The sequence below is a fragment of the Haliaeetus albicilla genome, chromosome 9 (genome assembly GCF_947461875.1).
Source record: "Haliaeetus albicilla chromosome 9, bHalAlb1.1, whole genome shotgun sequence".
NCBI classification, from domain to species: domain Eukaryota; kingdom Metazoa; phylum Chordata; class Aves; order Accipitriformes; family Accipitridae; genus Haliaeetus; species Haliaeetus albicilla.
The window spans coordinates 29,508,081-29,534,507 of record NC_091491.1 but is presented as its reverse complement, the minus strand read 5'-3'; the positions used below and the strand labels follow the sequence as shown (position 1 = coordinate 29,534,507).

Below are 26,427 nucleotides of genomic sequence, written 5' to 3'. Positions count from 1 at the left end.
TCAAAGCTGGCAACCGTATGGCATAAATTGCCCAAGTATGTCTGAACCCTTGCCATGCTCATCCCAGGCTCTGCCACCACCGCCAGCCTGGCCTGGCACCTCCTTTGCTTCCTAAAGGCAAGTAAGACAGATGAAAGGGGACTCAGGGTTCGCCTTTTCATTTACATGAGGTGCTTCAGTGCAAGGCTGGTGGGCTGCAGACAGCACGCAGCGATTTAGTAAATTCATTCTTAATCAAGTCACCTTTAATAAAACCATCTCAGGTCTTTATGTGGGCACTGAGGCAGTAACATAAGTACTCATTATTGTATTTCTTTTGTACTTCAGTTAAAAGTTACCTTCCTTCTACACTGCATAATCATCAACCAGCGCAGCCAGCCAGCCCGGCCTTTCCCCACGCCTTGGGTCTGGCAGCACTTCTAACCCCGCAGCCGAGGCACACGCAGTGCCGTTCCCAGGCTGCCCAACCAGGGGCAAAACACTCGTATAACCCCATCGGCGCAGACCCGGCAGCGTGGCCTCGGCACCGCCGGTGTCCTTGGCTGGCAACACAGCCACCAGTACAGAGCGCAGAGCTCGATGGCCCTCCGTGGGACACGGGCAGCCATGGCCAGTGGCACGAACTGGAAACAGAGACGCTCGGGGACAGGCAGAAGTGCTGGCGTGGTGGGAAAAGGAGGCTCAGGCTTGCTCCACCACCTGCAACCCTCTGTGCATCCTGGGGGCGGTGAGGTTTGAGGGTAACTTGAAGAGCAAAGGTCTGTGCATTTTGATTGGGATGTTCTTCCCACATGTTGCCCTTTTTTCCCACACCGTTCCCCATTTCCAGACTGAAGCGCTCCAGGGACAGTCACTGCAGATATTTTCTGCCACCTTTGTGGGATCTGCTGAAGAAATGCCCAAATTGCCCTCCTTCTTGCAACGGATACATTTCTGGGTGCTTCATAAACACTAAGGAATTATTTCTGTCCGCTGATGCCAGCAGCACAGCGAGGATCACTTTGAGCAGAGCAATGCTGAAGGGGATACAGATTGGGTGACCCGAGTGACAGAGACATCAGAGCCTTGGCTAGAGTCTTAATTGCCTATTTCTAATTGCAGTGTTTCTCATCCCACTCCTATTGCTCTGCTGTGCCTACCTGAGCAAGATTGGCTTCTTCTGGCTTTACCTAAACACAACAACCTGCTTCTCCTAGAAGACATTTATGCGTGGATTAATCGCACGCAGTGAAAAGGGCCACCAAGGAAGAGACACTGTCACAAGAGCTATACAGAGGTGGCTTGGCACCTGTGTGTGCATGCCAAGAGCGTAGACAGCCAAGGAGAGTGTGGAGGAGAGGGGCATGCTGCTGCGAAATCCAGCAAACCTGTTGATTTGCAGCCCGCTCCCGTACGATGCAGCAGCTACCACGGCATATGCAAAATGAACACAGTGTTCGCTGCTGGGCCTTGTTTTTACAACTCAGCTCTTTGACAGCAGTGCTCGGGCTGGCATGCAATGCTGTCCCAGGAGAGCAAGCACCCCCTGTGCACCACCAAACCTCTCGCTGCTCCTTTGAAATGCGTTAACTGAGTGCCCAGCGCTGCCGGCTCTTTGGAGGGTGGCCATAGCTTTTGGACTTCTCGCAAAACCATTGCATAGACAAAGTAAAATCTGCTGTCCTTCTAGTGCACTGTAATCATCAACTTGTGTCAAAAGGGCTGGCTTCCCTCCCAACTCCTGCCTTGGAGCCAAACCACTGCTCCAGTTTTTGATGTAAATCCCGAGAATTGTTTAGAAGCAGCAGCAGCTCTTCTTCAACAGTCAATGACACCAGTGCATTTTTGCCTAAAGGAAACATTGTTCTTTCTGGACAACTTTTCCTCCATTTTCCTCCAAGGCAGCACTGGGAGATCTCAGGACTGTGTCTCTAAAATATTCATGTGACGGCTATTCATTATTCATGTAGGCTCACAATGCTCGATTCAGCGGTACTGCCAGCCTCAGCCTGACAAGCAGACCCATTAAGAACCCCCCCCCAAAGCACCCCTCCAAGAACACCAAGACAATTTTGCTCTATGCACAACTGCAGCTGCTTGACCCCCCTTCTTTCCAGCCGTACTCAGAAGCATGCTGGCACCGTAGGAAAGGGGGAGCCGTGAAGGCTTGGGGAAGGTCTCAGTCCCCTCTAGGAATTGCAGCACCCCAGGGAGGCTCTGAAGCAGGGCTGCCTGGCCAAGGCTGAGCCCTGAGAAGGCACCGACCCCGCCAGGCCCTCGGGCGAGTTTTTTAGACTCCGCTTCTTCCACCAGCCCCATGAAGATAAAATCGCCTCCCCGCCTGGCAGGGTGGGGGAAGGTTAATTAGAGAGAGCTGCCTGCGCCTTTGAAGGCGCAAAGCGGGCAGGGGATTTCTCCAGCACTCGGTGTGCCGGCTCTGCCTGGGCAGGCTCGTCCCCTGCCCGCCGCCGCCTGCACCGGCTCCCCCTCCACACGGGCAGGGATGGCCCCGTGGCGGCAGCCCCCAGGACGGGGCGTCGAGCAGAGGATGCCGCCCCAACACCATCCCCGCACCGCTCGGCTGGCAGCACGGCGGAAGCACAGGTGGCCGGCACAGGCCCACTGGCCCAGCGAGCTCCCCCCGAGGGTGCCCTGGCCCCCAAGGGAGGGCTCTGCACCCCCCGGGCCACCAGCTGCCCTTCTAATTATAGCTGCAGGCGCAGGAAGCACCGGGGCCGCCGGTGCAGGAAGCGGGGTGTGCCGCCTGCAGCGACTGAAAAACAACCGCGGTGGAGGTGTGCCGCCACCGCCACGGCCCCGCTGAGCAGCACGGCCCCAGCCCCGCGGCTGCCCACGGCCTGCGGCACCCCGAGCTGCACTGGCACCGCCCTCGGCGCACCCCGGGGGGGGATCCGGGGCCGTCGCCGCCTGGACCCCCCTGCGGTCCTCGCGCCGCCCCGGCATCGCCCGTGCCCCCAGCCCCGACGCCCGGAGCCCTGCCGGGGCAGGGCAGCCGCCAGGATGGGCTGCTGGTTCCCTTTGGAGAGGCAGGAGGCAGCAGGGGCGGCATGAGGCATCCAGTAAGGGCTGTTAAGGACCTTTCTCCCTGAGCAGGAGATGCTGTCCCCTGCCCCACCGACTCATCTCAGGCTGCCCCAGCTCCCGGCAGCAGGCAGCCATCTGCAGCCACTGCCGGTGAGACCTGGATGATGACCGGCGGGGCTGGGGGCCGTGGCACCCTGCCTGCCCCCATCGATGGCCCGTGGGGCCCGGGTGCCACTCAGCCTTTCCGTTTGTGGAAAATCCTGACGGTTCAGCGTTTCCTTTGTCCCGGTTCAGAGCAAAGAGTCGAAACTTCGACGTTTAGCATAGTTACAGAGCCTCTGAAGTACTTTTTGTTTTGGAAAATACTGAAATGCCGGTTTGAAATGTTTCGCTTTGACTGTGTCACTTCGGCTGCTGCGACACAACAAGCTCCATTGCTATCTGAGAAGAGGAAGCCTGGGATGTTTTCATACGCTGACAAAATCAATACATTCCCATGAATTATTTTGGTCTTGTCATATCAACTTTTGCCAGCACCTTTTCCCGTTACTCTCCCCAACCGGAGACCTGCATCAGTTCCAGTTCCAGCTGCTGGGCACAAAAGCCAGCCCCGAAGCAGAGCTGCTCTCTGCAGAGTTTTACCCTCTCCCATCAGGCAGGGCCCAGCATCTCCCCATGTGGTAACAGGGCAAGCAGCACGGGCAGCCTGGCATCCCCCTCCAACAGAGGCGGTGGGCACCTGCCCGCCTGCCTGCACCCCAGCTGGGCAGCGTGCTCCCCGGAGCCTACGGGCTCGTGGTGGGGTGCAACCACGGGCTCCAGCGCAGACCAGAGCGGCCAGGGGAGGAGGAGGATGGAGCGGGACAGGGAGGGGGGTCTGCCAAGGGCCAAGTGCAGCGCTCGCCACGCTGCCGGTGCAGGACAGGCTGGGCCGCGGGGGAGAGATGGTATCTTGCAGACTTTCCCACGCCTCGCCAAGCTTTCCAGGCACGTGCATGCAGGCAGGTGATGCTCGGTAGCTGCTGGGGTATTGCATAAATAGAGAGCAGGCTGCTGTGCTTCCCCCGGGCTACAGGGCCGTGCAGATAAGCCCCCAGCGTGCATGTCCTACACAGCACGAGTGCTGCTGGCCTTGCAGGTGGGGAGGGAGCCTCGTGCTCACTGGGAACCAGGCAGCATGCCCTGGCCCTGCAGGGCAGGCTCCCGTCTCATCGTGCCTCAGCTTCTTCTCCTGGCAGTGAAATACAGACATCCAACATCACAGGAATAACCCCACACTTAGGGCAGGTGCCCCAAGCTTAACTGGGCTGCTCCCTGCTGCCAGACTTCACCCAAACACTGCGGCACAACTCCTCAGCCCAGCACGGGATTGGGAGGGGTCAGCATTTCGTTTGGGAACTGCCGTCACGATTTGCAATGCGCTCTTCTGTTGCCAAAGCGTGTGGTGGTCCTCCATGCCCAGAACTGAAGCAGCTGCCACACAGCAGGAAAGAGAGAGTCCTGAAGCTAATTGGGCCCATTAATGAAGCAAGTGAGGCTGCGATGGTCTGGCACACCAGTTGGTGAGCAAGCATGGCGAGGAACTGAGCTGAGACAGTTTCCATCCTCGAGCAGTGCTGTAACCATAAGATGCCTTCCCTGCAGCTGCACTTCCAGCCAGCCAGGAGGCAGATAGATATACCAGTGGTGCTGCTGCTCCCCCACCACCACCTGGAGCCCCCAGCAGGTCTCTGAGGGGCTGGTAAGGAAACCTCTGCCCCGAGAAGGTGACGCAGAAATGGAAGTGCTGCTGACTTGGGGGCTGGGGAGGTGGTGGGGAGGGCAAGGGGGTCGGGGCTCCTCCTCACCTTACATGCCGCTGGGGTTTGCAGACATGTATGCCCAAGGGCTGTCGGAAAGGCATGGGGCTCAGCAGCCTGTGCAAGCCTTGCTGTGAAAATTCAAGGTCTCCATTCCTGAACATGGGTCACTAATTGGGATGGCAGGGCCCAGCGTGGCTCTGCAACAGCTCTGTGGGAGTCATTATCAAAAGTGCCTGTGTACCCGTGCCACCCGCCCCCCCGCACTAACCTCCCTCCGGAGGGAGCACCGCAGGGAGGCATGGGGGGGCTCCTTGCCTGCTCTGTCCCACCCACAGCAAACACTGCCTGCAGAGCCACCAGCCCCAGACCCAGGATGGGCTCCTCTGCCCACAGCCGGAGGCAGGAAGGGCTTTGGCAAGGCAACTCCCTCTCCCACGGAGAGGCTGCCATGCCCACACATCTCAGAGGAGCAGCCGGGGTTGCTCTCGGCCTTGCAGCTCACAGGCACTGTTCAGGGATGTTGCAGCTGCTGAGCACGGGGCAGGTGTGGGTCTGGGGACATGAGTGGGGACCTGCGGGCTCTCAGCACAGTAGTTCAGCTGGACACCTCAAGGGGAGAAGGCAACTCTGCAGGCACTGTGGGAGTGCCACACCGCATGTGGGTATCACATGTCACCCTAAGCCGCTGGATTTATTTTATGTGCACAGCAGCATCTTCTGTTTTCACCTTGCAAGACAAAGGAGACAAAGGAAAAGCACGTTGGATGCTTCTGGAGATGAAATGAATCAGCTGTGCAAACCCAAGTCCTTCTCTCCCTGCTACGCAGCTGGATGGTCTTGCAGGCTGGCAGGAGCTGTCTGCAATGGGCTGCAGCATGGCACATAGCCCCTCCTGCCCTCTGCACCGACAGTGCCATGGGGGGCTCCCAGTGGGTGCCCAGCACCCCGCCTGCATCAGGCCAGGCAGGGCCGAAAGCAGGGACCCCCCAGCTGGAGCGGGCTGCTGCTGGGCACCTCCGGCCAGGGCAGACCTCAGCCCCTCACCTGCCCTCCTGTGGAGTCCCAGCAGGACTTTCATAGAATGGTTTGGGTTGGAAGGGACCTTAAAGATCACCTAGTTCCAACCCCCTGCCATGGGCAAGGTCACCTTCCACCAGACCAGGCTGCTCAAAGCCCCATCCAACCCGGCCTTGAACACTTCCAGGGATGGGGCATCCACAGCCTCTCTGGGCAACCTCTTCCAGTGCCTCACCACCCTCGCAGTAAAGAACTTATTCCTTACATCTAATCTAAATCTACTCTCTTTCAGTTTAAAGCCAATACTCCTTGTCCTATCACTACATGCCCTTGTAAAAAGTCCCTCTCCAGCTTTCTTGTAGGCCCCCTTTAGGTACCGGGGGCTGCTATAAGGTCTCCCTGGAGCCTTCTCTTCTCCAGGCTGAACAACCCCCACTCTCTCCGCCTGTCTTCATAGCAGAGGTGCTCCAGCCCTCTGGTCATCTTCATGGCCCTCCTCTGGACTCACTCCAACAGGTCCATGTCCTTCTCATGTTGGGGGCCCCAGAGCTGAAGGCAGTACTCCAGGTGGGGTCTCACGAGAGCAGAGCAGAGGGGGAGAATCACCTCCCTCGACCTGCTGGTCATGCTTCTTTTGATGCAGCCCAGGATACAGTTGGCTTTCTTGGCTGCAAGTGCACATTGCTAGCTCATATTCAGTTTTTCATCCACTAATACCCCTAAGTCCAATCCACTCTCCACCCAGCCTGTATTTGTGCTTGGGATTGCCCCGACCCATGTGCAGGACTTTGCACTTGGCCTTGTTGAACTTCATGAGGTCCGCACGTGCCCACCTCTCAACCTTCCTATGGATCCCTTCCCTCCAGCGTGTCGACCACACCACACAGCTTGATGTCATTGGCAAACCTGCTGAGGGTGCACTGAATCCCACTGTCCATGTCACTGACAAAGATGTTAAACAGCACCAGTCCCAATACCGACCCCTGAGGAACGCCACTCGTCACTGCTCTCCACTCGGACATCGAGCCGTTGATCGCAACTCTTTGAGTGCGACCATCCAGCCAAGAGGCAGAGGGCTCGCTTCAGCATGGTGCTGAGCCCAAACAAGCATCTCAGTGGGCGCTGGGCTTTACACCAAGGGGCCCGGCCAGCTTGCCCCGGCCACGCAACAGCTCGTGTGCGCTGACCGGTGCGCGCCCGGCCCATGCAGCTCTCCGACTGCAGTTTTCTGATAGGAAAATGGGAGCATTAGCACGTTCACTTCTCAGGGCCAGCAACAGCCTTCCTAACGCTGCAAAAGTGCTGTGCTAGAGCCGCCAAAGACAGGAAATGCAGCGTGTTACAGATCCACACCCACCCCCGGCCTCTGGAAACCATAGATGCGGTCAGGCGTCCCCTGGTACCAGCTGTGGCTGAGCAGCCTCGGGGGATGGCGGTGACGACGCTGCCCTCCACTGAGGGGCGATTTTTGAAATGTAAGCAAACAGGCAAGCGATTTTGATAATTTTACACCAGTCACTGGTTACTTGCAGTTCCCAAGTAATCTGCTAGATGGCATAATGTAATAATAAGAATGATAATAACGATAATGATACACGGGTTTGTTTTAATTGATCCAAACTCTAGAAATGATTTGTCACATAATTTAAGCAGGTGTTTACACACTTTACTGCCCGAGTACGTACCGCTCCCCTTTTGTCGAGCGTTGATTCAAACCCTGACGAAGTGCCGTTCTCTGCAACCCTGAAATTTCTATTCTTTCTGGCAGAGGCTATGATACATGACACGAGAAGCTACAGCAACGACACAGAGACCAACTTTCTCATTACATCCGTGACTGTACTCGAGCAACCCCAGCAAGAAATTACAAGACAGTTTCTTGTTAGTCGGCTGCTGCGTATAAATAAAGAGCAAAGCATTACTCATACATAATAGCTTTTATTTGCTGCAGGCCCTTCGGCTCTCAGAGCCGGACTAACCAAATCAAAGGGAAGATTATGTTGCAAGAGTGGGACTCCTCCACGGCACGCCCTGGCCGTGAAGGCTGTGGGGGTTCGGGTTCTCGGGGCCTGGGGACTCCCGGAGCGTGGGGCCCCGCAGCCGCCTTGGGATTTTTGTCAGTGGGGAAGGTTTTGTGCTGCCTGTTGTCCCCCATTCCCCCCCGCCCCGGCTGCCCTCTCCATCCTCCCCGCCCCCGCTGCTGGAGGCTGCAGGGGAGCGCTGTGGCACCCACCCACCCTCCACGCGTGGCCGTGGGGACGGCTCTCGCGGGAGGACCCTGGGCGGGCCGCGCCGTAGGGAGCGAGCCGGGCGCCGGGGGGGGGACGACACGACGACGCCCCGGGGTGGGGGGGTGTCTCCGCTCCCGCCCGCCGGCAGCGGCCGGTGCCCCCGGCGGGGGCCGCGCTCGGCGGGCCGGGGCGAGCGGGGAAAGCGGCGGGGGGGGGGGGGGGGGGGGGGCCGCCCGGGCGGGCTGGCACCGCCCCGTGCCCGCCCCCTGCCCGCCCCACGGCGCGGCGCGGCGGGGCCGGGGCCGGGGCCGGGACCGGGGCGCCGCGGCGGGCGGCGCAGAGCGGCGGCGGCGGGCGGGCGGCGAGCAGCGCGCCGCCGGCTCGGCGGGCCGCGGGCAGCGGGCGCTCCGCCCTCGGTGCGCGGGGCCTCCCCTCTCCGCGCCCGCGGAGCGCCGGCGCCCGCCTATATCTACGGCCGCGGCGGCCCGCCGCCCGCAAGGATGTGAGGCGGGCGGGCAGCCCAGCCGCCGCCGCCGCCGCCGCCGTGGCATGCCCCCCCGCGCCCGGAGCCGTCGGCGCGGCGCCTAGCCGCGGCTCCGCGGGGCGATGCTGCCCTGGAAGCGGAGCAAGGTGGAGCTGGTGGCGGGCGAGGCGCGGCGGCAGAGCAAGCCGAAGGGGTACGCGGTGAGCGTGCACTACTCGGCGCTCACCTCGCTGGCCCGCGCCTGCCCCGAGAGCGCCCTGCACCGCGTGGGCAGCATGTTCCGCTCCAAGCGGCGGAAATTCCGCGTGACCAGCGAGGACCCCACGTACACCGTGCTCTACCTGGGCAACGCCACCACCATCCAGTCCAAGGGCGAGGGCTGCACCGACCTGGCCGTCTGCAAGATCTGGAGCAAGAGCGAGGCGGGCCGGCAGGGCACCAAGATGAAGCTGACCATCAGCGCGCAGGGCATCCGCATGGCCCACGCCGAGGACAAGGGGCTGCGCCGGCCCGGCCACCTCTACCTGCTGCACCGGGTCACCTACTGCGTGGCCGACCCGCGCCTGCCGCGCGTCTTCGCCTGGATCTACCGCCACGAGCTGAAGCACAAGGCGGTGATGCTGCGCTGCCACGCCGTGCTGGTCTCCAAGCCCGAGAAGGCGAAGGCCATGGCCCTGCTGCTCTACCAGACCTCGGCCACGGCGCTGGCCGAGTTCCGCCGGCTGAAGAAGCGGGACGACGCGCGGCACCAGCAGCAGCAGCTGGTGGGCGAGCAGAGCATCCCGCTGGTGCCGCTGCGCAAGCTGCTCAACGGGCAGTGCTGCTACAAGCCGCCGGTGGAGCGGAGCCGCAGCGCGCCCAAGCTGGGCTCCATCACGGAGGACCTGCTGGGCGAGGAGCAGGAGGAGCGGGCCATGCACTGCGACTGCGAGGACATCCTGGAGGCGCTGGGCGAGCCCGAGGGCGAGCTGCTGCGCGCCGGCGCCGGCCGCGGCGAGGGCGCGGAGCTGGGCCAGCTCCTGCGCGACCTGGGCGAGCTCAGCCTGGGCAACGACCTGCGCTCGCTGCGCGCCGACCTCCGCGTCCGCCGCCTGCTCTCCGGCGAGAGCACGGGCAGCGAGTCCTCCCTGGAGAGCAACGGCCCGGACGGCGCCGCCCCGCCCTGCGACGGCGCCGACCAGCCGCCCCCCGGCGACCCCGAGACCGGCTGAGCGCTCGGCCGCGCCGGGGCTGCGCGCTCCCTTCCGGCCGTGCGCGGCGCCGCCGGGGCGCACCGGGGCCCCTCCGGCCCCGCCGGGAGTGCGCGGCCCCGCCGGCCCCCCCCCGCGAGCCGCGGCTTCCCGGGGAGCGGCCGCCCCCCCCGCCGCGCCCGGTGGCGGTGCCGGTGGCCGCCGGAGCCGGGCCCCCAGCCCGCCGCGGCCCGAGTTGGGGAGGCGGCCGCGGGCTGTTTACCTCCGGCTCAGCCCTTGAAGATCTGCCAAATTCCTGGAATAGCTTTCCCCGGGGAGGGCGGCGGGAGGGAGGTGTTGCGCCTTGTTTACAGTCAGAAATCTCACATCCGAGAGGGCCCCCCCCAGCCGGTTTCTGCATTAAAGTCACTCCATCGTGCTGTCGTGTCCGAGAGGTTTGCACTGTTGTGAATTTTATTTTTTTTTTATTATTATTATTTTTAAGTTAGACCCTTTTTTTGGGCCCCGGTCCTGTCCCCGGTCTCAATGCTCTAGATCTTTTGCTGTGCAAAAGAAGACTCTACTTGTGGCTGTTCACCTGTACATAGGGAAATGTATGCAAATACATTTTGTTATTTTTAAGAACACCACCATTGCGATCTCCTCTGTTTGCACATACGTGAAAAAAATAAAGATGACAGTAATTTAAAAGAAACGGGTCGCTGTGGCGATTTGGCCTCTCTGTGTGTGCGTTCCTGTAGGGAGGGGGTGTGGGGGGAAAGAGATCCCTTGGGATGTGTTGTAGCTGCAGGAGGGCTCTGCACAGAAAGGCCCTCGCAACCACCGAGCGTGATTCCTGAGCCAGCTGGAAATCTTAGACTGCGGGAAAATGCACCGGGCACTTAAGGTCTCTTACAAGACACAGGGATGAGGTTTTTCTCTCTGCAGCCTCTTAATGACAGGGGCAGGAACATGCGAGAAGCCTCGTGTCCGGGCTCTCCGGTTGGATCGTAGGCTCGAGAAACCGAACTGTGCAGCTCCGAGTCTGACGTGGGACAAGCTGCCCCTTGCCTGGCAGCGTGCTCATGGGCGCTGGGAGCGCCGCGCAGCCCTCGCGGGGTTTGCATTCGGGCACCGCTGCTGCAGCTGGTCCCTCTGATCGCAGCGCCAGCCTGTGACAATTTCATAACCTCACCCAGGGTAAGCAGCGAAGTTGATTAGCCATGGGACTGCCGAGGTATTTTTAGCTGTAAATCTGTTTGTAAGTGGCAGGCTCCCAGGGCAGTAGAGATGTTCCGGTTTCATTTGTCCCCAAGTGGCGGTATCAATTAAGAGATAATTAATCTGGCATTTCTGATGTCTAAATGTTTTCCACTGTGCCTGTGCTGCAATCGGGCGAGTTGCAGGAATGTCAATGAAAAGCCCAACCAGCTGCCTGGGCCAGGCCGCACTCCTTGTGCAAGGAGCCAGCCTCTGAACTTGTAAATATCTCATTAAAACAGATTGCAAAATCTGCCACCGCACCAGCGAGAAGCTTTTACCATTGCCTCACTGTGAGTCAGTCTGAGGAGGGAGGCATGCCAGGGTGGTTTGCGTGGGAAGGGGTAATGGTGAGAGGGGGGGAGCCCCCCTCAGAACGGTCACCTTCTTGCCCAGGTCACGCTCAGCCCATGATGGGCAGCGAGATGCAGCAGGTGACAGTGGCCGCTGCTGGATTTGAGCACGCTCGGGCTGGCACTGCTGAGACACACCTTGCAAAAGAAAAAGTCCATCCTGCTGCTCTTTCTCAGGCAAAGCTCCCCTTGCCTTTCCCAGGGAGGGAAGGCAGAGGTGATGAGGGGGAAATGAAACAGCGGGGAAAGCTTATCCTGCAGTGCTTTCCCCAGGGTGGGGGCTGCGAGGCTGCCCTGCCCGCAGCGGGGGGGGGGGGGCGGGGGGGGGGGCCTGCAGTGCCCTAGAGCTCCCAAGTGCTCCAGGTCTATGCCCAGGGCTCTCCGTCACTGCCTGCTCTCCCCTGGGATGGAGGGAGCAGGCAGCGCAGGGCATGCCGAGAAATTCGCAGGCTGGTTTGAGCTAAGCCCAGCTGCTGAATGACCGGGCGGTGTTTGCTTTACATCCTCTGTGTGTGCTTAAAGGTAGTTAACGGCATTAGCTCAGTCAATGCCTTTTCTCTCTCCAGAAGAGCCATCATGTCTGCAACGGTGAGGAAAGGTTTTTATCGCATGCAGGAGCTGAAAGCACAGTTCCCTGAGCAGCACCAGCAGCAGCCAGGGCCTGAAGCATTTCTCCTTGAAGCCATTAGCGGGGCTACTGTGCAGTTTCCTTAGAGGCCTGTACAGATCATTAGCTGTAAACGTAGGGTCCAAATCCCTTTATGCCTGGGATATTTTGGTACTAGAACCATTGAAAAAAAAATAATCGTACAGATGTCTGCAGTGCTCGTGCACGGTTATTCATGTGTGCTTAACTGCTGTGCCCTCCCCGTAGCAGCATGCATGGGCCTGCAAATGAGAACAAGTGCATGTGAGGAGAAGGTGGTCATTATATTTTCTGCATGGCAAGTTTGAAGGAGTATCTCCCTAGGATAAGGAGAGGAGGAGAGAGCAAGACCTCCTCTGCAACAGGTTTGAGTAAAGGGCTGAGCTGCTGATGATTTTCCTTTGAAACAAGTAGCTTCTTGCCAAGCTGAAAAGCCTGCTGCTGGCTGATGGGGAGGCAGCCTGGGAGAAGCGCAGGACTTTGGGAAAGGCCTCTGTAGGACATGCAGGCTCTGCTGACTGCCGTGAGGCCATGCCAGTCCCAGGCCTTGCTCCCATCGGTAGAGCACAAACTGTTCCGTGGTCTCTGCTCAGCACTGGGTGCAGCCAAGGTGCAGCGTCCCACCAAGCACGGCACGGCCCCCGCTCAGGACGTCGGCAGAGATGCGCGTTCCCCCGTCGATCAGTCTCCATCCATCAGCGCTAACTTGGCTCTACAGCCGGGGATGGTGAATCAGCCCCTGACGCAGCTGAGGCGTGTGGGCTGTGCAAAGAGCAGCGCAGCCTCTGAAACTCTGCTCCCCACCAGCCAGCAGCCCCATCCCACTGCCGCTTTCCCAGGGATGGGCCTGCAAAGGGAGAGCAAAGGCAGCCTGATTGCTCTGCCAGTGGGTTTGGACTGTGTGGGGAGCAGTCAAATGTGGGAACAGATGTTTGCAGAATTACAAGTCGAGCATTGCTATCTGCCACTGGTGCAAATCACTGCCCTGCTCACTGACACATCAACTGGGGCTTAGCGGGCCATGTTCCTGCCCGGCCTCGGGCAGCCCTTGGAGGTTTCCAGCACGGCGAGGTTGAACACTGAGCTCCACACAGCTCTGACCTAGCAGACAGCATGTGATGAATTGGCCAGAAAATACCCATCACAAACGATGCAACACCAGGAAAGGCAATGATCCTGCCCTACAGGCTCTAGCTGCTGGTCTGAATCCGGCACATGGGGCTGATGCTTTGGCAAGTCAGCTTAGGTACCGCACCAGGTGCCTGAGATTTCCAGAGTGTGTTGCAGCTAAACAGAGCATGTGATTATTCCAAGCAACAACAATGATTTCCAGAATATGAAGATATTATGGGAAAAAGAGCACTTGTTGCTAATACTATTTGTTGACTTTGTGCATTTGCTGGTGTACTACAGACTTGCGCCTGCACATAGTTAATGAGGCTGAGAGGGGCCACACAAATGTGGAATTGTTTGCAGGATCCCACATGCAGCTTCTTGTTTTTCTCTGCCCTTAGCATGCCCTTCTTCTGTCCTCAGATCTTCCTCATCCACAACAGGAAAAAATATCATCTACAACCAGAAAAATTAGCCAGTGGTCAAACGGAGTGTGCCAGGTCACAAAATGACTTTTGGCCCAGACTGCAGTACTGATTTAGATCCAGAATTATTTGCACTTCAGTTTGGTGACATGCCCTGCATGGGGCACATGCAGTTTGCCTGGCCAAGGGGGACGCTGCGAGAACTGCTGGCTGGGGGGCTGCTTGGGACTCCCAGGTGCAAGGTCTGGTTGCATGTCACCTCCAGGTCAGTGGTGAAAACCTCTTGCTTTTGGGGGTCTACAGGCAATACCCAGTATTGAGTACAGCTCCAGCCCCTCGGGCGGTTCCGAGTCACCTTCAGCACACATGCTGCGACTGTCATAGGGAAGCAGGAAGGCGTCAGGATTTCCTCCTCAGCAGTGTGTTAGAGAAGAGCAGCAGACCTGTCCCACTGCTGTTAGTCATCCCCAAGACACCACAACTGTCCTGTTGCCCAATTCTTGGCCATCATACCAAACCCCCAATTACTTAGCGGGGAAAACCCTCAAATTTCAACTTGCAAAAGGAGGCACAGGGCAGTTCTCCTACCTTCAAACCATCCAAGGGGGTGTGGGTGACACCACTGCACAGCCCCTGGTTATCTTGGGCGAGGGTGGGCAGGGTCCCACTGGTGACGGAAGAAACCTGCAGTGCTGCAAGCAGTGCGCAGCGCCAGCCGGCTCTGCCTCACCTCCCGCTTCTCCTGGAGCCGGGAGGAAAAAATACCCTGCATTTCCAAGGCCAGCAGCAGCCCCAGCTCCCACAGAGCTCACGTGCCGTGAAGGCGGCTCCCCCTCCTCACCCCAGCCGCTGGTAGCAGCGGGGGCTGTTTTCCCCAGCAGCTGGAGGGAGATGATGTGCGGGGACAGGAATGCGAGGGCAGGCAGCCAGGGCAGGGCATGGACAGTGTGGGGTCCCAGCGGCTAGGCCAGGTCGGTTCATCCGCGGGGCTCGAAGAGCCCCGCGGATGAACCGACCTGGCCTAGCCGCTGGGGTTCTGCTTCTCCCCGCAGCTCCATCGCCCACCCCAAGCAAGGTAACACCTCCAGCTTGCTGGCTGGTGGCTCACAGGGGGCTGCATCATGGTTAATGCCCTGCAAGGTGCATGAGCTGGGGGTGGGCGGGGGGGAATTGGCCGCTGCTATGACCCGGCGTGAAATCAAAGCTATGCATTCAAAAAAACATGACATTCCCCCTTGCCGGTCGGGGCTCTGCCCGGCGGGAGGGCTGAGTGCTACGAAAACACTCGGAGAAACAGTTATATAATGAAGGACATGGGCCCAATCCTGCCCTCAGCTTGACATGGCGGCTCTGCAAGGAGCGGAGCTCCAGGTTGCAGCTGCCCAGCACCCTCCAGGATCGGGCCTTGGTGACTGCGCTCCCTGCTACTGCTGAGGGGTGGAGGCGGGAGAAAGGCTGCAAAATGCTTTTTCCCAAGCTGGGAGGTGCTCTGCCTGCTCAGCCTCAGTAAGCCAGAGCCCAGCTCCCATCTGTGGGCTTAAACCAAGCCCCATTGATGGCAGGAGCTGGGCAATGTCTCACTGGGATAGCCCAGGACTGCCAAAGGGCAGGGGCTGCTTGCTGCAGGCATCCGGGCTTTCATGATACCACCCTTTAGCTCTGTCCCAGGTGCCTGAGACCGGGCAGTGGCACATGATGGCACACATCATCTGTCCCCATGCCCCGAACATGTCCACAGCTCTGTGGGAAGGATGTGAGCTCTCTCCTGGAGAACTGGCCCCGGGCTGCACCTATAGAGCTCCTCCCATGCTCTCCTGCTCCAAAATGGGGTGCAGCTGAGCAGCTTGCCTCCTGCAGCAGCTGGTCCTGCTGCCACCCCGCATAGAGGGGTGACACACGCGGCGTCACATCTGGATCTGGAAATCCCTGCTGCTCTGGCGTGGGCGCTCTGCAGACCCCAGGGGACGCAAGGAAAAGGCTCCGGGATGGCATTCATCGCTCTTCCCACGGCACCGTGAAGTTGCACGCAGTCTGCTCGGATGAATGAGCAAGCTAAACTGTGACATTAATTAAAGCTGACAGCGTTCCTGGAGGGAGCCAGCAGAGCAACAGCACCGAAGCTGCTGCTGCTGGGTCTGCGTGCAGAGCCGGGCTCTGCAGCAGGCTGGCCTGGGCATGCCATGGCCCTTGAGTCTTGCTGCGCTGAGCTCTGTGCTCACTCCGGCTCCAAAAATCATGGTGGTGGGTATGCTCTCAGCCCTGAAGGATAGGAGACACCGTGCCCAAATCCAGCCCTGGCAGCCGCCTCCTGCTGAGCATCTGCCCAGCATCGTTCTGCCCTTTCCAGCCAGCCCTGCCTGCTGCCGCGCGCTGCCTTTCCCAGCCCTGCACGCTCCCCTCCGGCTCTCCCCTCTTGCTGTGGCTCCTGGCCCCAGGAGCGCTCCAGCCCTGAGGGCCGCTGTCGCTCACACAGCTCTTTTCCCATCCCAGTTTCATGCTGAGTAAGAGCTGCCACTCACTGCTGTTTCAGCAAGTGCTGGCGAGGATTGCCTGTGCTGGCACACAGTGCGGGCAGCCTGGAGCGGTGAGGGCTGCTCCTCCTCTGGGCAGGGAATGGTTAAGGGAATTAGGATGAAAAGTTGGTATAAATAATTTGGTAGCTCCTGTAGGAAGATTGCGATTTAGCTTAATTATCATAATTACATTTTCAATCTCTCTGCTAATAATTATGAAACAATAGAGCCAAATGTGAATGCAGCTGCCTGCTTTCCCTACCAGTGACTTCTCATTCTGCTGCTTGAAGCGGGCCCGCGGGATGGCAAGGAAACCAGCAGGGACAGCGGGTAGGAATGCGGTATTACCCCAGCACCTTGTTCTGGGCATTGGGAAGTCTCATTCCCCTTCTGCCTGGCACAGGGATTTTAACTTCAGCTCCAGGATCAGCAATGGGATCATCTGAGAGCAGCCCACTTTGGTGCAAAAACATCTTCTCTTCTGGAATTGGAGGAGAATACTCTGGAAGTTTCTGAGCAGTAAGACCTGTGCTTTCCCTGCCCGTGCACGCTGTGGTTGCTGACCCCCAGGAGCAGCTCCTTTTGTGTCCACAGTGGCCCAGGAGATAAAACCAGTGCAAGCAGAGAGCAGGTCCCAGGCAGCTACTGGCAGGAACGCTCACTGGCAATAGCTAATTAAACCTGAGCGTTAGCGATGATGACTTCTGAACATGGACAGGACCGTGTCAGCCCTGCAGCCTGCTTCTGCCTTCGCCCACCTGGGAGGAAACAGAGGCTTCCCAGCAGCAGGGGCAGGTCCTGGGGTCTGTGCCCTGCCCACCAACTTCTCTGGGGGTCCCAGGAGAGCCTGAGCCAACGGCAGCTTGCCAGGCCCCAGCAGCAACAAGGCACCGTGGCCAGGAGGCAAATGAGCATGGGGAGGATGCAGGCACAGAGAGCAGGTTATGTGCTGCGTCTCCATCATGCGCAGACCCCTGAGGAGCAGCCAGGGCCGTGGGAAGCGCTTCCCCACCCCACCGCCCGCCTTCATCTGGGACATAGCCTGACCCACCTGGAGGGATCCCCAGTGCAGAGCAACACATAGGTCCCTGCCCTGCTGCGCCCTCGCTCAGCAGCAGCAACACCCCTTGTCGATGTCCTGCATCCCCCCCAGCATCCCCAAAACCTCCGCACATGCAGCTCTGATCAGTGCAGGGCTGGGGCAGGTCTATGAGCTTGGGCTCCCCCGGGAGCAGTCTGCCACTGTCCCCGCAGGTGACACTGGGTCCCGTCCTGCCTCCTGTCTGCCACACTGCTCCAGCAAGTTGCTGGATGAGAACTGAGCTGCTTATCTTTAGTGCTGCTCTGATCTAATTTTACTTTTTTAAGCAATGTTCAGGCTTTAGAGAGTGTCTCATAATGCAAACACTCTGCATGGCAAGGAGCGGGGTCCCCTCCACCAGTACAGAAGTTATCCCGCATGCATGACTCTGCTGCAAAAAACCTCTGGCTCCAGCGGTGGCTGGAGCGAGGTCTCAGCAGATTTCTAGCAGAGCAAACAGCATGGTACAGCTGTGCAGGAGACCCTAAGGTCCACCAGGATCTGCCGGAGCTGGCAGCCAGGACGTACACAGCCATTGCTAGGAAAGGCCACTGGAAGATCTGCCTTCTCCCTTTTTGGACTCCCAGCCCAATCCCATAGAGACCTTTTGATTGCTGCCGCTTGGAAGTGAGCTGAACCCGCTGCCTCTACGCAGCTTTCACTACTGTTACTGAAGAGAGAAACGCCAAGGAAACCAGACCCTCCAGGCTGCCACAGGTGAGCGAGGCAGAAGAGCGAGGACTGCTGCAGGCACAGGGTATTGCAAGGACCTGCTGCGCAGCTGTAGAAAGGCTGAGAGTCCTTATTGCACCTCTGGGCTAACCCGGACTTGGGGTTCATCAGCCAGGCTTTAGACAGTCGCTAGTTCTGCTCCCCAGTTTTGGCTGCCGGGACTTGAGACATGACCTGAGCTCAGGTGCGCTCCATGGCCACGCAGCATCCCAGCGCCTGCGAAAGCGGCTCCGTGGACACTTACACCCACGCTTCCCTGGGGCACCTTTATGAGTAACACTGGGCAGAAAGCTATTTCAGGACCCAACATGACTCTCCCTGATGTCAGGTCTAATTAGCTATATCCTGCAAGGGAAAAAAGTCCCCTAAAGCCAGCTCTGGTGGGACAATGACATTAAGACGTCCCAGGTGTTCATCTGGGTTCCCCGAGCAAACCAGGAGCTAAACATAGCCCTGGGAAAGTGGCAGGAGGGGGTGGCTGCTGTCCTCTGCACCAAGGTCTCTTGGAGAGGTCTGCTCCTGCACTGGCCATCCCTTCTCTTTCATAACCCGACCTTCCTCTGATCTGCCCCTGAACAGGCAGCAGGTGGGATTCACCTGCCTGCAGTAGGACTAAAGCAGGGATCAGTCTGGGCTCATCTTGGTGGGCTTGACTCATGCTTTACACCCTACACTGGGGCCCATCAAATCTCACTGTAGTTTTCCAAGGAATTACCCATTTGAAAGAAAAAAAAAAAAATTAGTCAAAATAGTGAGAGGCAGAGAATTTTAGGTATTTAATATTCTCATTGTCCTCCCCCACAATGGCATTATCCTTCTCTAAATAGACGCTGAGCTGAAGACATAACAACACCCTACTTCCCCCAAATAGCTTGAGCAAAACAAACGCAGGAAGTTTGGAGGGGTCGGAGCCCGGGCACCCCCGTGGGCTCCTCGGGGCCTCTGGGGCTTCAAGAGGCTGGCAGCTGAGCTGCAGCGAGCCATGACCCAGGGTCCTGCCCTCCGCAAAATGGGGGTGTCACCTCACACTCCAAAAGAGATGATATGGGGGGTCCTGGCCCTCGGTCCCCATGCCCGGCCACAGTGCTGCCCCCCATTCCCAGGAAAGCACCAGTGGGGCAGCCCTGAAGCGTGGGAAAGGCGACAGGGGAGACACAGACCCCACACCCCAGCACGGCTCGGTCCTAAAAGCTGGTGGCGGTGGGCTGGCCTGCCCGCTCCCGGTGCCGTGGCAGCCCACCCGGGAGCACCCGCCGGCCTGAACAGCCCCGGTGCCAGCTCCTGCTGTGGGGCGATGGGGAGGAAACTGGCATTCCCTGCTTCGGTGCAGCCAAGCTTTGCCGCTGGCATCGGTGCCTGCTCCGGTGTGGTGAGCCGTGCTCCTCCTGCTGCACCATGCATGGGATGACGGGGATGCCCCGGCCCGTGAGCAGCCGCCACAGAGAGTTGCTTCATACGGAGGCTTGCGGTTCCCCCATAACGGCTGTGTGCTGTGGGGACAGCCCCCTCCCTGTCCTTCACCCCAAAGCAGGGGTGACATTCCCCCCTCCCCGGCTGGTGCCGAGCCCCTGCCAAGCACCTGGGGCTGTGCTGGGACCCCCGGCGGGAGCTGTTTCACCGGGACCGGGGCTTTCGCGCATGAGGGCAGAGCCCCCAGTGGGAGCCACACTCAGACAGGCAGATGGGGTTCGACCCCAGGGAGAGGCAGCCGAAAGCTGGAGGGCTGGCACCCGAGGCGAGGCTGTGCGGGCTCCTGCAGCCAGCGTCTGCCTGCAGTCCCAGCGAGCCTCGGCCGGGTTTGGCTCTAGTGAAAGGCATGGAAAAGCTGCTGCCAGCAGTTACAGCACTTAAGCAACTTCTCACAGTCGTCTGTAATGGCAGAACCAGCAGTCACTCGGAGATGCAGTTAGACTTTCCCTCCCCGAGGAATCCTGTTAACTGAAACCGAAGCGCAGAGGCAGGGAAATTGCTCGATGAAGTGGTTTGGTAATTGTGAAAAAGAAGAACTTGTTTTCTTTGTCTTGCAACAGCAAATTGCACAACGTGACCTGCAGCAGCTTCAGCTCAGCAGGTTTTCAGGAGGAGGCTGTGAGGTGATTTAAAATTCAGACTGTAAGGAGGGAAGTGATTCCGAGGCCGTTACGGACCGTATGGTATCCATAAGGAATGTAGTGATGGGTGATTAAGGTGGCAGTGACTGTGCTTGCTTTGCTACTCAGGTGCCCTCCATGGGCATGGGTGAGCCCTCCTCTCCCACTTGGGGGGCCAGCTCAGAGAGGAGCTGGCTCAGCCCCAGGGCTTGCCTGTGTTCCTGAGGTAAGTGCAATGGCCTACGTACAAGAGATGCATTAAGCAAGAAGAGCTTTTAAGAGCTCAGTTTGCTGGGTTGCCATAAGAACCATTATGGTGATGACTTTTAGCCATTTAACATAAAAATACTCTTTGGCAAGGTGAAGACGCTCTGCAGGTCAGCCCAGGGTGGAAGGAGAACAAAAGCCACAGGGCCAGCTCAGTTAGGATTAATTGCTTGTCTCCGTGTCACTCCTATGTACCCCAGGCCCAGACATGAGCTGGATGTGCTAGGTGCAGGACAAAAGAAGAAAAAAACAGTAGTGCTGAGAGGACCCAGCAGCAGAGACCAGGACGAGCCCTGGCCAGGAGAGCAAGCCTGAGCTGAGGTTCCTCTCCTCCCCTTCTTCTGCTTCCTTCCCTCCCCAGGTGCTGCTGCCCTGTCCTGGCTTTGCCATTCAGATGCGAACGGGAATGCTCCAGCATGAAGCAAAGGCCACGGACACCATATATTTAATTCAACTCAAAAAAGGGTACTGGGTGTTAAAAGGAAAACGAAAAAAAAAAAATTCCCATAAAAACCTTCCAGCTCTGTTTTGTCCCAGTTTTAAATGGTAAAATCTGTACTTTGTTCTCAGCTATTGTTGCAAAATTGAACCACTTTCAGCCTCTCACCTTACTTAACCGCAGGCTACCTTCACACAGAGCTGCTGAGTGCACCATGGAATCAAAGCTCTCGCTTGGCCTAGAAACCTGAAGCATGTGAACGTCGCTAAAACGCACATAAGGAGCCCGGGGTTTGAAGCGGAGCGAAGTCAAAAGCCAGCGAGCCCCCAAAGGACAGCTGGTGCGTGCTGCTCCCAAGCTGAGACATGCTGTACCTCACAGCCCTGTAATGCCTTCCCAATAACTGCCGTGGCCTAGAAATAACTTGGTGCTAGACAATGCTCTTAGGAGGCTGATGGATGTTGCTGACTTTCTGCAGCTGGCTCCCACCCGGCAGCACTGCCCCTCGGCTCACCGGCACCGAGGGCCTGGCTTGAGGACCTGCAGCACCCATAAGCGATGGGCACTGAGCTTTGCTCAGGTGGCTAGGCAAGCAGGTCCTCTCCTGGGACAGAGGGAAAAAAACCATCTCTGGTCCTGCAAACGTTGCGGGTGCGTTGGCCTCCCTGGGGACTCTGCCTCCCTGAGCAAGTCCAGCACACAGAGCTGCTGGGATCGTGCTTCCATTTCTCTTTGGAGATGTGGCCCTGGGAAGGGACTGAGCTCCAGCAGCTCCGCCAGCTGGGAGAACACTGGTGCTCCGCAGAAGCATCCCGGCAGTGCCGGCTGGTGCCTCCCGGTGTCACTGAGTCCTGCTCAGCCTTGGGTTGCGCACCCCGCTGGATTCTGCGGGGCCAGGTATGCTCCCGCAAATGAGACCCGAGGCCACTCCAGCCCCATTCCCAGCCCTCCACGTATCCCCTTCGCTGCTGCCGCTCCCCTGAGCTGGCTGTGGGGCAGCTGTCCCCTGAGCCCCCCCAGGTCCTCCTGCACCTGGCGCCAGGCGGCTGCTGGAGAAGCCCTGACCCCTGCCAGGAATGGGCTGGTTGCTTGGCCCTGGATAGAGGACAGTGAAGGTAAATGCAATCTGCTGACCCAGCTCCTCCTGCCACCCCAGCCACATCCACACTCTTGGCTGCTGTGCAGGATGGCTATGCAAAGCCCAACAGCTGCTGCACTTCCAATTCCCAAGCGGCCACTATTTATCAATGAATGAAGCGAGTCCTCGCCCACGTGAGCACCATTCACAAGCGTGTCTGCACGGAGCAAGCAACCAGCAGCACTGGAGTGTCAAAGTCAAGAAAGCCATCCGCCCATCCATCCATCCTCCCTCTGCAGAGAAGGCAGGGATGCTCCTGCTGTCAGCAGGTAATGTAGGGAGGATAATTCACTTATCAAGTCATTTACTGCAATTCTTAGTTATTAATACTGTGCTTTCTATTTCTTTTAGGTCTTGTGTAATCTCTCCCCTGCTCTGACTCATGCTATCCCAGAGAGTCAGAGCTGTGCACTGCATTAGCAGTGCTTGTGAGATGCGTGAGCTTCTTAGCCGCTGCGTGGCCTTGCCAAAGGGCCCTCTCCCTTTGTTCCTTCAGCACCAGACCCCGACCTGTCCCCTGCAGCGCAGCAGGAACAGCCTGACCTCCGTAACTGCCCCAGCTCATGGCCCCGGGCTCCTGCAGCAGCACTGATTTGTCTGCAGTCACTCTACAGGGGAAGCAAAAAGCTCCCTGGTGTCTGTTTTATCTGCATCCATCTTAAGCACTGGAGAAAGGTGTTATTCGAGCTAAGCAGAAGGGTAATTTTTTTTTTGCTATGTGATTGAAAATAGAGTTATATGTGCAAAGCCATAAACTATGTCTGACACTCGTCTGCTCCTGTTCATCCACAGTATCTTTCAAAATACAGTGTCCCGGACCAGCACCGTGGGGGCCCGATTTGCACCTACAGATCCCCAGAGACCCCAGAATAGGCTCTGGGTGCTTCTGCCCTCCCCGGTTCGCTGTCCACGAGGCCTATTGCATTGCTCGCGGAGGCCGGGGAGGCAAAGGCTGCATGTGAACAGCCTGGCTTCTGACCCAGGCTCCAGCCCCGCGGCCGGGCTGCCTGCCTCAGCCTCCTGTTCCGGGAGTTAATTGAGTTGCTGCTATCTGATCCCTCCCTCCCAGACAGCGTGTCTTGCTCGGTTGCAGCTCTCATAGCTTCATTACAAATGATGTATCTCATATCGGGGGGGGATGTTATTTACACAACAGCTCATCATCTGACATCTGCAGTGAGATGATAGCGTTTCCACAGGGCCCAGCACGGCACGTGTGGCTCACCACTGGTGCTGCCTCAGTTTCCCTTCTTGATGGCTGAGCCAGGAGCCGGCACCCACATCCCTCCGTGCTCCCTCCACAGGAGCACAGCAAAGACCCTGCTGCTCGTGCGCTTTCCCTTTGGCTCCTGGGTCCCGTCACCCCGTCTGCGGGCAGGGAACCACGACCCGCACCAGCCACCGTGGGCAGAGCCAGCGGGACTCACAGGGATGTGCGCGAAGGCGTCTGACGGCGAGGCCGATGCCGCCCTGCATTGCCACCCTCTGCCAGCCCTCTCCTTGGCAGGGCCTGGAGGCAGGGGATGCTCTGCCTGGGGCGAGATGCCCGGAGCTGACATGGAGTGGCAGCTGGAGCTGCTTTAGGTAGCTGGCCATGGGCCGTGCTGGGCAGGCAGGCTTCATGAGTTATTTATAAGCTACAGGAGGGAAGCGGCGATAAATAATACATTGGCACTCTCACATTCCGCATGCGTGTGTCTATAGATAAATATTTCATTCTCCAGGAATACGTGTAGACGCTTGTTGATAAATAAAAATTGGAAAATGTTCTACTGGATGGTTTTAAATGTGATTCTCAACTTGCATCCAAAGAACAGAACGTACCTTGTGTACAGCACAAAGATGCTAATTTCCCTCAGCAGAGGCTGCCTTAAATGTATCACTGCAGCATACTGGGCACAGTGCCTAGTGTAGCATGCACACCCCAGAAACATACGGCCCCAGCTTTTCCTTCCACACCATTATTTTAACATCACTTTTATAACAACACTATTCAAGCAGCTTTTCTAATTATACCTTGTGCCGACTGGGCTCGGGACACAGCTGTCAGCCTTCTAAATATTAGCAGAGAGACCCAGAAGGCAGCACATTTCCTTTTCTAAGTGTCAGTGGAGTTTGCAGTGTGCTCAGGCGTGGCTGGCGATGCCAAGCTCGTTGCTGCTGTTTAATTAGGCAGGTGGCTTCTCCCATTGGAAAAGCATGAGATACTGAGCAGGATGCGAGCAAATCCATGGGTCCCGCCAGCCCTGCCACCGGCATGGAGCCACCATGTGCTGCTCCCTACGACAGCCTCAGGGACCCTTGGGGACCCAGGGACCTCCTGGGCTTGAAGGCAGCCCGCAGGGTGATGCAGCCCTCTCCCCGGGGAGCACAGGGAGCGCCTGCCCTCGGTGCTTGCTGCTCGGGAAGCCCCAGAGCCTGCGAGCCAGGGCCAGCACCTGCACTGCAGCACCGGCACCGGGCGCAGGTGAAGGGGCTGCTTTTCCCCAAAATATTGAAGGATTGGGTTTCTAGAGCAGGTCGCTCTCAGCTAGCTTCGAACACAGTGCTGGAAGTGGGAAGGGTTTAGCAGGGCTGTTGTTTAACTTGGCCTTCACCAAGAAGGCTGTGAACTGCACAGCGCCGATGCCCCTGCAACAGCCTGCAGCACAGCCCGGTTTGTGCAGAGGCAGCCAGCCTCGGCAAGCAGCACACGCCGGCAAACGACCAAGTGCCAATCCACCAAGTGCTCCTGGCCAGTTCGCCTGGTAGACGCCGATGTAACATATTGACATATTTGGACTTTTTCCAGTGGCTGGGTTTGGCTGCACTGGCTTGTGATTTTTTTGAATAACCCTTTTTCTGTTCCAGGCCCAGTTATCAGTAGCTGGGTACCGTGCCACGCTGGCTTTGGTCCCAGTGACATGCAGGCAGCTCTCAGCACTCACCACACCGTGCTTTGTGCCACCACCCAGAGCAACACCGAAGGACTTCCCACCTGGAAATCCCAGGGACCGGGCTAGGCTGCAGTGGCAGAACTCGGCAGGGAGACTTTGATCGTTGGCCAGGGCTCGTCCCCATCAGCAGTCCCAAGCGGTGGAGCGCAACACATCAAAGGGCAAAGAGGAATAACTCCTGCTGAGCGCAGCGAGGCTCCATGCCACAAGAGACTGCAACAGGCCCCCCGGGAAGGGCAAGGCGCAGGGAGCCACTGCCCCGGGGAGGGGAAGCTCCGAGCGGCTCCGAGGAGCTGCGGGGCAGATCCAGGCTCAAGGAGAAAAAACAGGGAAGAGGGTCGGGGAGCGGAGCGGAAAGAGGCGGCAGTGGTGGGAAAGCCAGGCAGGAGGCTGGCAATGTGCCTCCGAGAGCACGTCTTCTGCTTCTGCAGCCACGAGACGCCAAGGCACTGGGGTTTGTCTTTGGCAGCCCTTCTTCTCCTCATCCTCATCCTCTGCTTGGCTCCCTCGCCAACAAGGTCCATCCAGTTGATGATGGAATCATAGCCACGTTTCTCCCTCAGCATGCCCTGCCAGGCATTTTACCCTGGGCTCCCCCCAGGAAACTGCCTGCCTGGTGCCTTCAGCCAGAGGAGGTAGAAAACACGAGACTCCAGAGGGAGCAGGGAAGCCCTGGGGGGGGAGCAGAACTATTCCAAGGGGTGCTGCAAGCCCCAGGTTTTGGAAACTGCACCGCCGACGGGACATGCCTGGCAGCGTGCCGGGGGATGCTCAAAGCGCCCCAGAACCTGCCCAGAACATGTGAATGTGGTGGTGCAGGATCGCGCCGTGCAAAACATGACTTGGCAGGCAGTGGGGAGAAGCGCTTTGATGTCGTGTCAGCCAGCTGGAATTACAGCCTCCTCGGCTCTTCCCTGGGGGGGGAGATCGGCATGGCTGGGAGGAGGCTTTGCGACAGGAGGGCACCACGTTGACGCTGCCAGGGGCTGCGCTGCCATACCTGCTCATGCTGCACCTTCATCCCCCGGCACCTTCTCCTGCTTACCACACGGCATCACTGCCATCTGCCAGGAGAGGTTCATTTTCCCCGTCCTTCTCCTTAGCAAAGCTATTTGTGCAGCGGCACCTTTTGCTTTTTCCCCTCCTGGTACTTGCATGAAGCACGCAGGGAGAGATAATTTTTTTAAGCCTAAGATGTGTGAAACCACTGTACATGTATGTCTAACATAGGAAGTGTGGGAATTTTACTTCTAGTCTGATCTAATCCCTATGCCGCAGGTCCCTACTTCTTCCAGCCCCATTAGGAAATGTCCAGGCTGTGTTGTATGGCAAGAAATAGGTTCAGAAGGAAGATACATCGCTCCCATGCCTCATCTCCTCTTTCTTTAATACCGGTTTATCACCCTGAATAAACTGGAGTAATTGTGCAGAAAATTGCTCCATCCACATCAAGCCCATGAGGAATTTCCGCTCTGAGTACTGGCTGTCACAAGTGGCCAGACCCACCATTGACAGCTGCTTCCCGGGAACATCAGGCAGTGTAAGGGTGCTGGGGGGCCAGGGGCTTTACCCCCGCGGCAGCAGGGCAGGACCTCGCAGCGGGCCCATCCCGCCACCCTGCAGCAGGGCACCGGGGACAGCCCCAGCCCCAGGCAGCCCCACCGTTGAGGTCAAGGTGGGAAGTTCACCTGCAGGTCTGGACCAGCG

At 58.3% G+C, this 26,427-nt stretch overlaps 1 protein-coding gene across 1 annotated transcript; it reads left to right on the top strand.

The window, feature by feature from the left end:
• Positions 1-8,402: 8,402 nt before the first annotated feature.
• Positions 8,403-10,442, top strand: FAM43A (family with sequence similarity 43 member A). The gene has a single exon (XM_069792353.1). It carries the CDS (start codon positions 8,681-8,683, stop codon positions 9,767-9,769), a length of 1,089 nt encoding a protein of 362 aa, XP_069648454.1. The 5' UTR covers positions 8,403-8,680; the 3' UTR covers positions 9,770-10,442.
• Positions 10,443-26,427: the final 15,985 nt, after the last annotated feature.